Raw genomic sequence first — 17,207 nt, 5'->3', positions numbered from 1 at the left:
GCGCCGCACAACGGGTGCAGCGGATGCTGTTTTTTTCAACGCATCCGCTGCCCCATTGTGAGGTGCGGGGAGGCGGTGGCGGAGTTCCGGCCGCGCATGCGCGGTCGGAAATGGCAGACACGTCGCACAAAAAAAGTTACATGTAGCTTTTTTTGTGCCGACGGTCCGCCAAAGCACGACGCATCCGTCGCACGACGGATGCGACGTGTGGCAATCCGTCGCAATGTGTCGCTAATGCAAGTCAATGGAGAAAAAAACGCATCCTGCAAGCACTTTTGCAGGATGCGTTTTTTCTCCAACGACGCATTGCGACGGAAGCCAAAGAACGCTAGTGTGAAAGTAGCCTAACCCTAACCCTAAATTTAGCCCCAACCCTAGCCCTAACCCTAAATTTAGCCCCAACCCTAGCCCTAACCCTAGCCCTAACCCTAGCCCTAGCCCTAATTTTAGCCCCAACTCGTCTCTCCTGCCGGCCGGCAGATGGCAGCAGATGGCGGGCGCACTGCGCATGCGCCCACCATTTTCTTTCCAGAGGAAGAAGCCGGCCGGCAGGAGGAGACGCAGGAGGACCCAGGGAAACCGGGTAAGTATGATAGGGTCCCCGAATCCCCCTATTTCTCTGTCCTCTGATGTGCGATCACATCAGAGGACAGAGAATTACAGATCGCTTTTTTTTTTTTTTTTTTTGCGGTCGCCGGTAAACAGTTAATTACCGGCGATCGCAAAACAGGGGTCGGTGAAAACCGACCCCGATCATGTTCTTTGGGGTCTCGGCTACCCCCGGCAGCCGAGACCCCAAAGATCTTCCGGGTGCCGGGCGGCGGGCGCACTGCGCATGTGCCCGCTATTTTTTCCCCGGAAAAAAGATGGCGGCGTCCATCGGGAGCCACGAGGAGCACCGGGGGAGATAGGTGAGTATTGAGGGGCTATTGAGGGCCATCGGGGACCCTATTTCTCTGTCCTCCGATGTGCGATCACATCGGAGGACAGAGAAATTAAATGGCAAATCGCGTTTTGGTTTTTTTTGCTGCGACCGCCAGTAAACGGTTAATTACCGGCGATCGCAACTCGGGGGTCGGTAAAAACCCCCCGAATCATGTTCTCTGGGGTCTCGGCTACCCTCAGCAACCGAGACCCCAGAGAAAATCCGACTCTGGGGGGCGCTATTCACTTTTTCCACAGCGCCGTTAATTAACGGCGCTGTGGTTTAAGTACCCTTAGCGGCCGCCGTTAAAAGGCGTATCGGCGGTCGTTAAGGGGTTAAGGGTGAATTAACACATACAGGTGCTTTTCAAAAATTATAATATCAAATAGTTAATTTCAGTTCTTCAATACAAAAAGTGAAACTCATATACTATACACTGTGTGCAGAATTATTAGGCAAGTTGTATTTTGATCACATGATACTTTTTATACATGTTGTCCTACTCCAAGCTGTTCAGGCTTGAGAGCCAACTACCAATTAAGTAAATCAGGTGATGTGCATCTCTGTAATGAGGAGGGGTGTTGTCTAATGACATCAAAACCCTATATAAGGTGTGCTTAATTATTAGGCAACTTCCTTTCCTTTGGCAAAATGGGTCAGAAGAGAGATTTGACGGGCTCTGAAAAGTCCAAAATTGTGAGATGTCTTGCAGAGGGATGCAGCAGTCTTGAAATTGCCAAACTTTTGCAGCGTGATCACTGAACAATCAAGCGTAAAGGTCTCAAAGAAGAAAAAATAATGACATGGCCCCCTTGTTCACCTGATCTGAACCCCATAGAGAACCTGTGGTCCCTCATAAAATGTGAGATCTACAGGGAGGGAAAACAGTACACCTCTCGGAACAGTGTCTGGGAGGCTGTGGTGGCTGCTGCATGCAATGTTGATCGTAAACAGATCAAGCAACTGACAGAATCTATGGATGGAAGGCTGTTGAGTGTCATCAAAGAAAGGTGGCTATATTGGTCACTAACTTTTGGGGGTTTTGTTTTTGCATGTCAGAAATGTTTCTTTCTAAATTTTGTGCAGTTATATTGGTTTACCTGGTGAAAATAAACAAGTGAGATGGGAATATATTTGGTTTTTATTACGTTGCCTAATAATTCTGCACAGTAATAGTTACCTGCACAAACAGATATCCTCCTAAGATAGCCAAATCTAAAAACTCCCACTCCAACTTCCAAAAATATTGAGCTTTGAAATTTATGAGTTTTTTGGGTTGGTTGAGAACATAGTTGTTGATCAATAATAAAAATAATCCTCTAAAATACAACTTGCCTAATAATTCTGCACACAGTGTATAGAGTCATTACAAACAGAGTGGTCCATTTCAAGAGTTTATTTCTGTAAATGTTGATGATCATGGCTTACAGCCAATAAAAACCCAAGCTGCTTGAGGTATAGTGTGAAGTTTCCACAATCAGTGATGGTTTGGGGAGCCATGTCATCTGCTGGTATAAGTCCACTGTATTTTATCAAGACCAAAGTCAGCGCAGCCATCTACCAGGAAATTTTAGAGCACTTCATGCTTCCCTCTGCCATCTAGCTTTTTGGAGATGGAAATTTCATTCTCCAGCAGGACTTGGCACCTGTCCACACTGCCAAAAGTACCAATACCTGGTTTAAAAATAACAGTATCACTGTGCTTGATTTCCAAGCAAACTCGCCTGACCTTAACCCCATAGAGAAACTATGGGGTATTGTCAAGAGGAAGATGAGACCCCAGACCAAACAATGCAGACGAGCTGAAGGCTGCTATCAAAGCAACCTGGGCTTCCATAACACCTCAGCAGTGCCACAAGCTGATCTCGTCCATGCCACGCAGCACTGATGCAGTAATTGATGCAAAAGGAGCCCCTACCAAGTATTGAGTGCATTTACTGAACATACATTTCAGCAGGCCAACATTTTGGAGTTTAAAATCATTTTTCAAGCTGGTGTTATAAAGTATTCTAATTTACTGACAGGACGACTTTTGGGTTTTCATTGGCTGTAAGCCATAATCATCAACATTAACAGAAATAAACACTTGAAATAGATCACTCTGTAATGACTACATAATATATGAATTTTACTTTTCATATTGAAGAACTGAAATAACTTTTTGATATTCTAATTTTGTGAGAAGCACATGTAGCAGAAAAAGTTAAAAAAAAAAAAAAAAAGTACCACCGACGTGCTTTCCCTGCAAAATAGCATAACTTTCAAATTGATAGTTTTCAAATCTGATGTAGTGTTTGTCTGTAAAACTTATTTACCTAATAAAACATGCAGGCATTAAATTAATTTGAAAAACCTGCAACATTTTATGGTAAAACTGTAAGCTACGCAGCCACCTTCCATTCACCAGTAAGGAGAATGTTTTTGCTGAAAATTTGTGCACAACAGTTGGGTAACATTTGAATTAGAAGAAGTAGTAGCAGAGAGAAATTGTACCACGAAAATTAGAGTGTGGAGAGGTAGGAAAGCATCTCTACTTTCTGTGAGGCCAGAAAAAGAGGATGCAAAAATGAAGGTAAGCACTAGTGCTGAGCGAGTATACTCGTTGCTCGGGTGATCTCCGAGTATTTGTTAGTGTTCGGGGGGGATTAAGTTTACATCACTGCAGTTAAATGATTTACAGCTATTAGCCAGGCTAAGTACATGTGGGGGTTGCCTGGTTGCTAGGAAATCCCCACATGTAATCAAGCTGGCTAATAGCTGAAAATCATTCAACTGCAGCGATGAAAACTTAATCTCTGAACACTAATACTCGGAGATCACCCGAGCGTGCTCGGAAAAACCCGAGCAACGAGCACACTCGCTCATCACTAGTAAGCACATAAAGATGAATCACCACTGGAATAAAGCTGTGAGTGTTAATGAAGACGGCGGCCTCTTGGACAAATAAATTACTTATCAGGGAGTCCAAAAATAAAAGAATGAAAATTGCAGACTAAAACGAAGTCCAAATGATATCAGTAGTCAATAAGAATAGAAAAAAATAATTTTTACACATGTCAAATCTGTCTTGAGCCTTTAACTTCTCAGTTTTCTGCTTGGTTTCTATACAAATTGTTTCAGGATCACCAGGCACATTTCTTTATCATTCAATTTGAGCTTAATAAGTGTCAGTAGGATCAACCCTCCTAAGCCACACATGGGCATAGGAAGCTTAATAAAAGGATACCTTGATATCTGTGATTTCATGTCTTATTCCGGAGAAATCCATGTGTTTCCTAATATGTCAATGAGTTGTTGAGATCTATGGGGCAGACACTGATCTGCATGAGAATCTGCCTCCATAGCTTATTTTGAAAGCGCCCATTACCACTATGAGACATGGAACTGCTGACGGTATGCTCTCCTGATCTACATGTCTCGCACTGGTAATGTCACCTTTTATTCAAAATAAGCTCTGGAGGCAGATTCTCATGCAGATCAGGGTCTCACCTATAGATCTTAACAGCCAATTTACATATTAGCAAAAATGAAGCTCTCTCTGGAATAAGACATAGGATTACAGATATCATGACAATTTTATTCAGCTTCCTATGACCTACATGCCCATATAAAAGGCTAAAGGTACCGTCACACTCAGCGACGCTGTAGCGATATAGACAACGAGCAGATCGCTGCAGCGTCGCTGTTTAGGTCGCTGGGGAGCTGTCACACAGACAGCTCTCTCCAGCGACCAACGATCAGGGGAACGACTTCGGCATCGTTGAAACTGTCTTCAACGATGCCGAAGTCCCCCTGCAGCACCCGGGTAACCAGGGTAAACATCGGGTTACTAAGCGCAGGGCCGCGCTTAGTAACCAGATATTTACCCTGGTCACCGCTGTGCTCTGCTTTACGGCCGGCCGGCGCTGACACATTCAGTGCAGGGAAGCCGCCGGCGGGGGACGTGACAGACATCAGAAGGTGAGTATGTAGTGTTTTTTTTTTTACTTTTACAATGGTAACCAGGGTAAATATCGGGTTACTAAGCGCGGCCCTGCGCTTAGTAACCCGATATTTACCCTGGTTACAAGTGAACACATCGCTGGATCGGTGTCACACACACCGATCCAGCGATGACAGCGGGTGATCAGCGACGAAATAAAGTTCTGGACTTCTAGCTCCGACCAGCGATATCACAGCGGGATCCAGATCGCTGCTGCGTGTTAAACACAATGAGATCGCTATCCAGGACGCTGCAACGTCACGGATCGTCGTCGTTCTCGCTGCAAAGTCGTTTAGTCTGAAGGTACCTTTAGGATCGACCCTACTGACAAATTCCTCTGATGTGAACAATGCCCCAATTTGGTGAAGAGAAATTTATTCTCACAAATTGTGGAGTTGTAGACAATTGAGATTAAACATCTTTATCCTAAGGCTGTGTGCACAAGTCAGGATTTCTTTCAGAAATTTCCTGAACAAAACCAGACATTTTCTGCAAGAAATCCACATGCGTTTTTTTCACGGTTTTGTGTGCGTTTTTTGCGCTTTTTTTGTGGAGCTTCCCAATGCATTAAATAGCGGGAAAAACGCAAAAAATCTACAAAATTAATGAACATGCTGCGTTTACCGCGATGCGTTTTTTTTCTCGGAAAAAAAATGCATCATGTGCACAAAAATTGCAGAATGCATTAAAAATGATGGGATGCTTATGTATGCGTTTAAGCGTTTTTCTCACGGAAAACGGCCGAAAAAAAAGCGAAAAAAACTCGAAACATCCTGAACGTGTGCACATAGCCTCAATGTAGATGACCTTTCAGCCTCAACTGTAAATGAGCCAAACATATCTGAATGAAAGTTTTAAAGGATTCATGTCATGCTGCAAAAATTACACAAACCACTTTTCTTACGCTTTCACACCTTTGAAATGCCACAGAAAAGAAAAAAGTCGGATTACTCACCGGTAATGCACTTTTATTGAGTCCACAACAGCACCCTACTGGAGAGAGGGATCCGCCCCACAGGAACAGGAAACCTACAGAAAATAAAAGGGGGCGGTTCGCCTCTCCTCCTTAGTTTTGATTTCAGAGTGCCCGGAGGACTGCCAGTATTAGGCAAATATCATTATTTAAATTCCAAAAAATTTGCTCTACATTTGGTTAAGAGAATGTTACTCATTAGTATACACTATATTAACCTAGGGAGGGATGTGAGGGTGCGGTCGTGGACTCACTGAAAGAGCATTACCGGTGAGTAATCCGGCTTTTTACTCTTCGCCATGACAGCACCCTGCTGGAGATTTTCCAGAGACCATCACCTAGGGAGGGACCACCGTGCTGAGGACAGTCCTGCCAAAGTCTAGGTCAGAAGTTGATGATACAGTAGGTCAAGCCTACAGTGGTTATAGAAGGTAGAAGGATCTGACCAAGTTGCCGCCTTACATATAGTTTCAATTGGGACGTCTCCTCTTTCGGCCCAGGAGGATGCCATAGCTCTGGTAGAGCTTCCGGAGGGTTCTCTTTCCTCACGGAATAGGCCAGACTGATCCACCGGATCCATGACTCCATGACCCTTCTTGTGACCCTGGAAGGATATGAACAAAGCCCAACACTATCGCCAGCTTCTGGTCCTTTCAATGTATTTTAAAACTACTCTCCTAACATCTAGAGTGTGATACTTCTGTTCCTCAGGAGTGGAGGGATTACTGAAAAAGGTGGAGTATTTCTTGCGATCTATGAAATTTCTTTGCTACCTTGAAGAGGTAAGAGGGGTCTGGTTTAAGAATCAACTTATCCTGAAAAGTCAGCAGGAAAGGTGGCTCTATAGAAAGAGCTTGGATGTCACAGACTCTTCTAGCCGAAGTCAGTGCTACCAAGAGGACCATTTTGAGTGAGAGGTATTTAATGGGTATTGAGTCTATTGGTTCAAACGGCGAGTCTGTTAGGGCTTGTAAAACTAAATTTAGATCCCAGGGTGGAATTTTAGGCATGTTAACGGGATTTATCCGTTCGCAAGCTGTGATACATTGGGACACCCATCTATTTCCCGCAATGTTATAGCCATAGAGGGCCCCCAGTGCCGATACGGGAACTTTTAGCATATTTACAGATAAACCTAGATTGTATTGGAATTTCTGATGTGTTGGGAGATGTATGGAATTGTAAGAATTTCTTCCGTATCTTTGTATATATTTTTGAGGTGGAATGTTTTCTACTTTGGAGGAGTGTGTCAATCAATCCCTCTGAGAACTCCCTTAAATTTTAGCATTTGCCTTTCAAATTCCAGGCCGTCAGATGGAGATTGTCCACCTGAGGGTGGAAAAATGGTCCCTGGAAAAGAAGGTTGGGAATCGAGGGGAGGACCCAAGGATCTGAGACCGACATGGTTTGTAGCCACGAGAACCATGCCTCTTGGGCCAGAATGGAGCTATCAGTAGAATTCTCGCTCCTTCTTCTCTGATTTTCCGTATGACCTGTGGCAATAATATTATCGGAGGGAAGGCGTATGCCAGACTGAACTGCCAAGGAACTTGGAGAGCATCTAGGATGTCCGGATGATCCGCTAAAGATAGGGAGGCAAATTTCCGGACTTGTCTGTTTCTTCTTGTGGCGAAGAGATCTATTTGAGAACGACCCAATAGGGATACTATCTCTTGGAAGACATGATGGTTTAGGCACCATTCCCCCTGTCTCAAGGTGTGTCGACTTAAGAAGTCTGCATGCTGGTTGTTTCCCCCCCTTTATGTGAAGCGCAGTAAGGGATAATAGAGGTTTTTCTGCTAGATCCAAGATTTTCCCAGCTGAAGACATCAGAGTCTCTGATCGAGTACCTCCTTGTCTGTTTAGATATGCCACTGCGGTGGTGTTGTCGGAAAGGATTCTGACGTCTTTTCCCCGGAGCTGTGGGAGAAAATGATATAAGGCGTATTTTACTGCATTTAACTCTAAGGTTAGATGAGTTGTGGCATTCTTCTGTGTCCCATAACCCTTGGCAAAAATTATTTCCCATATGGGCGCCCCATCCATGAGGACTGGCATCAGTTATAGTGTGGGATGGTGTTATTACCCATGGAACACGATTCATCAAATGGTTAGAATCTAACCACCAAGGAAGTAAAGACTTCCTGGGACAAAGTTATTTTTGCATTTAGATGACCAAGTAGTCATCTTTCCTCTTGGAGGATCTGATGTTGCAGTGTCCGGGTATGGTATTGTGCCCATTGGACTGCAGGGGTACACGAAGTAAGAGATCCCAGTAACGACATAGCTTTCCTTAGGGACATGTCATCGCAGCTGTGACTTTATGTTTGATGAGTGATATTTTTACCTGAGGGAGAAGACACTTCTGGGTTATGGAGTCTACATGGAACCCCAGAAAGTGGGAGTAAGTCTGGATTTGTTGATATTGATGATCCAGCCTAGACCCTGTAGAGATAAAATTGTGTGAGCCAAGCAGTCAGCACATTGAGTAACTGAATTTCCGATGACCAAAAAGTCATCCAGGTAGGGCACAATTAATGTCTCTTTTTGGCGAAGATAAGCCATCACCTCTAGAATTACTTTGGTGAAGATCCTTGGCGCTGTAGAGAGGCCAAACGGCATAGCTGCATACTGGAAATGACAAATCTTGCCTTCGATTGTCATCGCTACCCTGAAGAATCTCTGGTATCTGTCATGGATAGGGAGATGGTAATAACCATCTTTTAGATCAATGCCCCCCATCATACAGTTTGGAAAAAGGAGCTTTATGGTGGATCTAATAGACTCCATTTTAAACTTATGATTTTTAATAAATGAATTAACTTTTTTAAGGTTTATGATTGTCCTGAATGAACCATTGGGTTTGGAAATCAGGAATAAGGGAGAATAGGATCCCCTACCTTCCTGCCCCTCAGGAACCCGGACTAAAACCCGTTTTGATAATAGGATTTGAATTTCAACCTCAAGGGCCTCTTGTTGCATAGGCGAGCTGAGGGATGTTATAATATATGATTCGTGGGGAAAGCGAGAAAATTGTAATTTTATTCCATCTCTAATTATATTTAAAATCCACAAACTAGTTGTTATTTTTTCCCCACTGAGGGGTGAAAAATCTTATAGTCTGCCCCCTACTGGAGTGGTTAAATCATCAGTATTTGTTTTCTTTTGGGGGGCTGTGTCTTCTGAACATGGTACCTCTCTGTTTGTCTTCTTTAGTGGACCATGTTGTCGGCCTCTCCGTTGGCCTTCTTTTGCCAAACGGCCTTCTTTTAAAGGCTCTCCCTCACATGGGATTGCGCATATTTTAGATTTTGACTGCGCGTCCCCTTTCCAGCTTTTCATCCATAACGCCCGTCTGGCGTTGTTTACGAGACCTGCAGATCTTGCTGCCAAGCGGAGAGAATCTGCGGATGATGATGATGATGGAGGATGATGATGATGATGATGATGATGGAGGATGATAATGATGGAGGATGATGATGATGGAGGAGGATGATGATGGAGGATGATGATGGTGGAGGATGATGATGGAGGATGATGATGGTGGAGGATGATGATGGAGGATGAATGATGGAGGATGGATGATGATGGAGGATAATGATGATGATGGAGGAGGATAATGATGATGGAGGATGGAGGAGGATGATGATGCTTCTGAGAGTACTGCTTGGCCACTATCGGAATCTGAAGATGTTGGTATTTTAGATTTACTTTGTGTGGCTTATCCTGGGACATAGCTTTTTAACTCCTCTCTAATAATGGCGCGTAAGTCCGTAATAGACACTGCTGCTCCCTGTGTGGTTTCCGTTATACAGTCCTTGCAAAGCTTTTTAGGGTATGAGTCTGGCAGGAGCTGGCAACATAAAACGCATTCGTTATGTTTAGTCTTTTGTCGTTTTTTAATCTGACCAGAATAAGACATAACGAGAGAAGGAGAAAGAGAGAAAGAAGGGAGATGGCGTCAGCTTAATAGGCAGAGTTAAAAAATCACCCAGTGAAGTACCGGATCAGAAGGCCGAGGTCCTGTCCTGGATCTGTCCACTACGTCGCTTTTACGACCGGTATCTGAGAATCCCCTGCTGGAGCGATTCTTGGTGGGGGGGGTACTGGGTCTCCTGCTGTAGGGTCCATGGCACCTGGGGGATGACATCTTGCATCGCCAAATTATGGTGCCTGTTTGATTTATATAGAACGCTTTTTTTTTTTGGAGCCTCCGTCTACTGCGGCACTGTGCATGCGCGAACCCGCGCTTCCCCCGCCGCTGACCTCGGCCTGGACGCCCCGGAAGTTCAGTGTCTTCTTCCGGGGCAAATGGACTTGTGGCGGTCGGCGCATGCGCGGTCCGGGATTTTAGCACCGGACCACAATTGGAACGCTGTCGTCACCTTACCCAACTCCTGTCGGCCAGGGCTTCTCCAGCGCCACTGCCGCTGCGTAATGCAGATAACGCCGGGCAGCCTCCCCCGGCCATCTGAATACTTCCCCAGACGAGGAGGAAGCCGTCAAACGGAACTCCCCCGACGCTGCTTCCAGACTGCAGCCCCTGCCGTTCCGGAGAAACTGCACAGGCGGCGCGCTAGCCCAGGTATTTTTCCAAAGCGAAAATCCTGTCGTTCCCGCAGGAACAGGAAACCTAAACTGAGGAGGAGAGGCGACCTGCCCCCTTTTATTTTCTGTAGGTTTCCTGTTCCTGTGGGGCGGATCCCTCTCTCCAATAGGGTGCTGTCGCGGCAAAGAGTAAAATAATGGTTCTGTTAAAACCAACAAAATATGAGCACACAAGCCTGCATACACAGTATAATATTCCAAACAAATATTACAGGAATTGTTTCACCAAAGACAATCCTTTTCAAAATGGGAGTGCCTGGCACCCCAGGCACGCAGCTGATTCATCTGGAGAAGCCACAATCAGCCATTTTCCCTGCAGTAGTCGTTGCAGAGGAAACGTAGCATTATATGGCATTAATTAGGATGACTAGCCATTCATGTACCAAAAATCAAGGATGGCTCAAGTTTGTCAGAACAAGAGCTGCTTTCATAGACTAGATCATCACCACACTATTTACTTTTTGTGCGGTAACAAAGTCACAAGTTTTGGTGCAATGTTAGATGCAACTTCGTAACCTTTGTAATTTTTATTCTAACCTGATATAGACAGAATCGTAAATTCGGGCCATTATTACAAAAGCTGTTAAAAGACAACAAAACTAATGTCACTTCAAAACCAAGGGAAAAAAAAAATAAAAAAATGTAGGAACACACGCACAAAAAAGGCATATTACACCAACATAATTTGTGTACATTACAGAGAATACTTGGAGGAAACAGGATTAATGTAAGAGGGAGAAATCTGGAGCCTTTTTCTGTCTGAGAAGAAACTGCTTTAATAAAAATAAACATTCCCTTCTACTTTGTAGAGACAAGTACTGTTTACTTAGCAAATGCTGTTTACTTAAGAAATGGTGACTTGCCTTAAAGTACTGGAGAGTCAGGTGCGCGCTGTACAGCAGAAGACCAACTTCCAGTACAAGTGTATCCAATTACTAATCAGAACATTGATCATAAAGGAACAAATATACAAGGTCCGATCTGACACCGTACACACTAGCAAGTCGTGCACTCGTCCTATACACGATAACAAGACCGATGCACGACACTCGCAGAAAGTGCGGTTTCACCTCTCCATTTCCAATGTCAAATCGGGCAGGAGAGTATCCCTGGAGGTACACTTAACGGCACAGTGACAACAGGCTGCACAGATTTCACTCTCCATGTCCATCAGCATTTTCCATCTAGCTTTTTAGTCTATTCTATAAAATTCTTTGACAGATCCTATTTTCGTGCCATCAAAAGAAAAAAATCAGATTGGACTTGTATATTAGTACACATTGTTCAGCGACATTTTGCTCATATTTGCAGCTATCGGCCAGTGACATGAAATACACCTTGGCAATTACTATTGATGATACCATTGGTTTTAAATCCATACAGCATGGACTGCAGAATAGTGAGATTCTGTATTGAGACGGCAATAACCACGTTTCTTGATAAATGCTGCGTCCTCAATCACCTTCACCAACAATCATTAAACTAAAAAGTATCACTGAAAAAAACGAAAAACAGAACAGCCAGTACTAACAAAGTGACAAGTTGTAGTCTGTTGCTAAGTAGCATCTCAAGACACAAACAATTTAAGACCACAATGCAAGTTAATGATGGACAGCCCTAAGAATCACATTCCCGAGAAGGGTCGTCATAAGCGATAGGCATATCATATCCAGAGCATGGTGAACATAATCCTAGGTTGGTTAATCCACATGGTGTACATTTTGCTTGGTCAGAGGTATGGAACTGACTGATATAAAATGTAATGAAAGTAAATATTTAAAGGGTTTTTTTTTTCTCCCAACCTCTTTTTTTTAACCATTTCATTTTAGTTAGCAAGAAATACAATTCTTACATTTCATGCCCTCTTTAGACTGCTTCTATCTGTGGTCACATGATCATGCCCATCCTTCTATCTTCCAGTGACATCACATACACCAGTCACATGGGCTTCTGTATCCATCCCCAGTCACAAGCCACACATTGGTCTGGATTACTGAACTCCGCTCTGGTGTCAGGGAGCCGAACATATTCTCCTGCACATACGTCTGGCCCTTGCACTTTGCCTGTGGCACCCTAATAGCACCCTTCCAGGATATCACCATAATTACATTACTGACTGATTAATATCCATGTTCCATGGTCTGTACTCAAACCGCGATACACGGACTGGCTGCGGATCTCCCCAACAGAACTCGCCAACCTCAAATATGCCTATGAGGCTGTTGAATTAGACCACGTTCAGTATTTTACATCAGTATGTGCAAGTCAAAAACCAGGAGTGGGTGAAAAGTATAAAACTGGTGATGTGATTCTATTATACTTTTTCTCTGATCGCTGCACTCCTGGTTTTGGCTTCCAAATACCGATGGAAAATACTGACCAAATACTGAACGTGGCCCTAAAGGGAAGTATGTGTATCGTGGTCCTAGTATGACCCCTGCAACACGGATAAGTGAACCTGGCCTAGGGCTAGGAGCATACCTGCGTTTAGAGTTCCATTTAGAAAAATTACATTTATGGAAGAAATAATGCATCAAGTGACAGAGATAAACAAAGCATGATGGACAACACCCAAAGGTTGGTCTATGTCCAGTATTTTACTATTAAAAACAAAAAAATTCAAGAAAAGCATGCTGCGCTTTTTCTTCTAGTGAAAAAGTCGGTACATGCGGGAGTGCCTTCCATCATAGGTTAAAACGCAGGTGTGAATTTAGCCACACAAAAAAAATGGGAATAATAATGCATACTCTACATTTGTTAACATATAGGTGTAGGACATCTGTATTTCAAATAACATATTATTGTTATTGCTAAATGTAACCATCACATGAGAAGAATGCTTGAAAATGTCTTTACATCTGTTATTGCAAACCAGTAAGGTAAGGGTATAATAATCAACTATTATGTGCAGCAACAAACAGAGGCCGCAGTGCCAGCTGACACCTACCTATTGGTAAAGCCAAGAGCAGGGAAACCTCTAATTACTGTACTGGTGACAGAATGACATCAGTTACCATCTAGAGAAAACTAGCATTCAAGTGTCAGTCCACATAAAAGCAGTGCCCATCACACAGCCAGAGCAGAGAGATCCTGGGCACAGTGATGTGCTCACACAGGACAAAGAACAGCAACATTTGCCAACATGCCCAGGATTACTGCGAGATATGAAGAACAGATAAACAGGGCATCAAGTATAAATAAGGGAACATGCCCGTTCTTACCTCTAATGCTTCCAGGGTGGTGAAGCTGGCAATTGCAAACCCATCAATTATATCCTCCTCCTGAGAACTGGATTCTCTCCGCTTACGTCTGGGCGGTCTGGTGTTTCTGGCTGAAGCAGCTGGGTTTTTACCATTCTGATTTGAATTCTCCTTTCCCAGGCCCCTTTCGGCTTCGGAGCCAGAGGAGGGGCTCTGGTTTCGGGGATCCCTGACAGATGGGTCTCTTCTCCTCACCCTGTCCCTTTGAGACCTGGATCTCCTGCTCTGCTGTTTTATTTTGACATCCATCTTCCTTCAATAACAAATAAGCTAATTATAAATCCACAGGGAAATTCCAACGAGTGACCTTGAATCCACAAATCCAATTACTAAGCACAACGGATACAGAAAACTGGATGCAATGGCTACTTACATGAAGGGAATGTGTCATGCACTATCCACGTATAAATAGAGAATAATCCAGTGAGGAATTGGACTCTTTCCCACAGATCCCTGCAAGCAATGCAGGCTTACTGTTTACTAATATTAGGCAGATTTCCTGCACACAAATCCAATTCTGCTTAGTATCCACTTGTATTGCAACTTTTCCGTGCCATTAAATTGCCACAATATTTCCCATTTGCATGGCTGAGACCCTGCCCAAGAACCTTTAAAGGCAGCAGCAGCAGCAGCATCATCCTGGTGAAGAAGGAGGGGGTCACAGATCCCTCATGTTGTGGTGCTGCTCGGAGGGAGGCAGGAAGGACACCCTCCACCAATGTGAGCCCGGGGCTCTCCGGCGGCCGGGTGTGTGGATGTCGGCAGATGGGAGCGGAGGGAGCCGGAGCGCCGAATCACAGACGCTGAGTGCCGCGCCGCTGCCGAGCCTGAGCCGCCGCCGCTGCCATTCTGGCTCTCTTCTCTTTCTCTCTTTAAATCCCCTCCATTCTCGGTCCGGATGGGGTGCTGGACGGAACCCCCTGGCCTCCCCGGCTCCTCAGGGTCACCGATCGTCCAATCCTGGAAGCAGACACAAATAGGGGAGACGTTAGATCAGCGATCGGAGCTCTTAAAGAGACAGGAGGAGGGGGAGGAAATGTTCTCCTCACTGAATTGTACAGTGCAGCAGAAAAAAACCCCAAAGCAGATAAGTGACGTACTTCCGGCAGCCTGTAATTACCAGAGGAAGTCAGCCACTTTATTAGAGTTTAGAGCTGGCTTCGGGCTTAACCCGTTGTGCGCAGATGAGAGTGAGCTGGTGGGGAGGCGGGATCGCTAGTCCCATAGCACCGGGGAGTAACCGCCATGCTGGGATCACCCAGGGGCACCGGCGGCTCTCATCCCACATCAGCCCCCAGCTGACACAGTCCCTACAAGGAGGACTGTGCAGGTCTCAGATACACGTTGTGTTACCACGCTGGCAGCTTTCCTGTCTGTCCCATAGGAGTGTTGCGGTGGTGCCTGACCCCGAGGCCTAGCTGCCACATACACACAGTATACTATTGGGAAGCCATCTAGATAAAATCACTCAATGGGCAAACACTTGGTAAATGAGGTTTTTAGAAACCAGTGCCTACACCGCTGGAAAGGTGCCCGCACTGGAGGTGTTACGCTATAGGGGAAACAGTGATTTAGAAGGGGTTGTCTGAGCGGTAGACCAACCTTTTAAATTAAAGGGTTTGTCCACCTTGGAGGACCTTTAGAAAAAAAATGAAATGCAATGCCTGGCAGCGCTGGAGACCTGGGTTCAAAATCCCACCAAGGACAACATCTGCAAAGAGATTGTATGTTCTCCCCGTGTTTGCGTGGGTTTCCTCCGGGTACTCCGGTTTCCTCCCACAATCCAAAGACATACTGATAGGGAATTTAGACTGTGAGCCCCATCGGGGACAGCAATGATAATGTCTGTAATGTGCTGCGGTATATGTTAGCGCTATATAAAAATAAAAGATTATTTAAATGCATTTATTGGGGCAAAATTTAATTTTTGCAGTTGGGTCTTCACTAACATTTTTGCATCATTTGCCTTCTATAGCCTCCCGATTGCACTGTCTGTCACTGAATGGAGAATAAATAACTAAACTTTTTCTTCTGTTATTAATCAATCATTCTTTGTAAAGTTATGAATCTTTGTAATAAGCTCCATTATCTTATTTTGCTTCCATCTTTAACCCCTTCATGACCCAGCCTATTTTGACCTTAATGACCTGGCCATTTTTTGCAATTCTGACCGGTGTCCCTTTATGAGGTAATAACTCAGGAACGCTTCAACGGATCCTAGCGGTTCTGAGACTGTTTTTTCGATACATATTGGGCTTCATGTAGGTGGTAAATTTAGGTCGATAACTTCTGCGTTTATTTGTGAAAAAAACCGGAAATTTGGCAAAAATTTTAAAAATTTTGCAATTTTCACATTTTGAATTTTTATTCTGTTAAACCAGAGTTATGTGACACAAAATAGTTAATAAATAACATTTCCCACATGTCTACTTTACATCAGCACAATTTTGGAAAAAATTTTTTTTGCTAGGAAGTTATAAGGGTTAAAATTTGACCAGTGATTTCTCATTTTTACAACAAAATTTACAAAACCATTTTTTTTAGGGACCACCTCACATTTGAAGTCCGTTTGAGGGTTCTATATGGCTGAAAATACCCAAAAGTGACACCATTCTAAAAACTACACCCCTCAAGGTGCTCAAAACCACATTCAAGAAGTTTGTTAACCCTTCAGGTGTTTCACAGCAGCAGAAGCAACATGGAAGGAAAAAATGAACATTTAACTTTTTAGTCACAAAAATGATCTTTTAGCAACAATTTTTTTATTTTCCCAAGGGTAAAAGGAGAAACTGGACCACGAAAGTTGTTGTCCAATTTGTCCTGAGTACGCTGATACCTCATACGTGGGGGTAAACCACTGTTTCGGCACACGGCAGGGCTCGGAAGGGAAGGAGCGCCATTTGACTTTTTGAATGAAAATTTGGCTCCAATCTTTAGCGGACACCATGTCGCGTTTGGAGAGCCCCCGTGTGCCTAAACATTGGAACTCCCCCACAAGTGACCCCATTTTGAAAACTAGACCCCCCCAAGGAACTTATCTAGATGCATAGTGAGCACTTTAAACCCCCAGGTGCTTCATAAATTGATCCGTAAAAATGAAAAAGTACTTTTTTTTCACAAAAAAATTCTTTTAGCCTCAATTTTTTCATTTTCACATGGGCAACAGGATAAAATGGATCCTAAAATTTGTTGGGAAATTTCTCCTGAGTACACAGATACCTCATATGTGGGGGTAAACCACTGTTTGGGCACATGGTAAGGCTCGGAAGGGAAGGAGAGCCATTTGACTTTTTGAATGAAAAATTATCTCCATCGTTAGCGGACACCATGTCGCGTTTGGAGAGCCCCTGTGTGCCTAAACATTGGAGCTCCCCCACAACTGACCCCATTTTGGAAACTAGACCCCCCAAGGAACTTATCTAGATGCATAGTGAGCACTTTAAACCCTCAGGTGCTTCA

General features: G+C 44.1%; 1 protein-coding gene across 15 annotated transcripts in view; it reads right to left on the bottom strand.

Annotated features, from left to right (window-relative positions):
* FBRSL1 (fibrosin like 1) overlaps positions 1–17,207 on the bottom strand; it is a 796,611-nt gene that overhangs the window by 619,755 nt on the left and 159,649 nt on the right. For 13 of the 15 annotated variants that reach the window (XM_077293351.1, XM_077293356.1, XM_077293352.1 and 10 more), the window contains exon 2: positions 13,710–14,708. In XM_077293351.1, the coding sequence (XP_077149466.1) occupies positions 13,710–13,997 (288 nt within the window). In that variant the 5' untranslated portion in view covers positions 13,998–14,708. Of the gene's footprint in view, positions 1–13,709; positions 14,784–17,207 lie in introns of those variants that run through there. The other 2 variants (XM_077293344.1, XM_077293358.1) reach the window with 2 other exon arrangements.

This window comes from Ranitomeya variabilis, chromosome 1 (genome assembly GCF_051348905.1).
Source record: "Ranitomeya variabilis isolate aRanVar5 chromosome 1, aRanVar5.hap1, whole genome shotgun sequence".
Taxonomy (NCBI): domain Eukaryota; kingdom Metazoa; phylum Chordata; class Amphibia; order Anura; family Dendrobatidae; genus Ranitomeya; species Ranitomeya variabilis.
The sequence above is the reverse complement of the archived record's forward strand: the minus strand, read 5'-3'. Positions and strand labels throughout refer to the sequence as shown.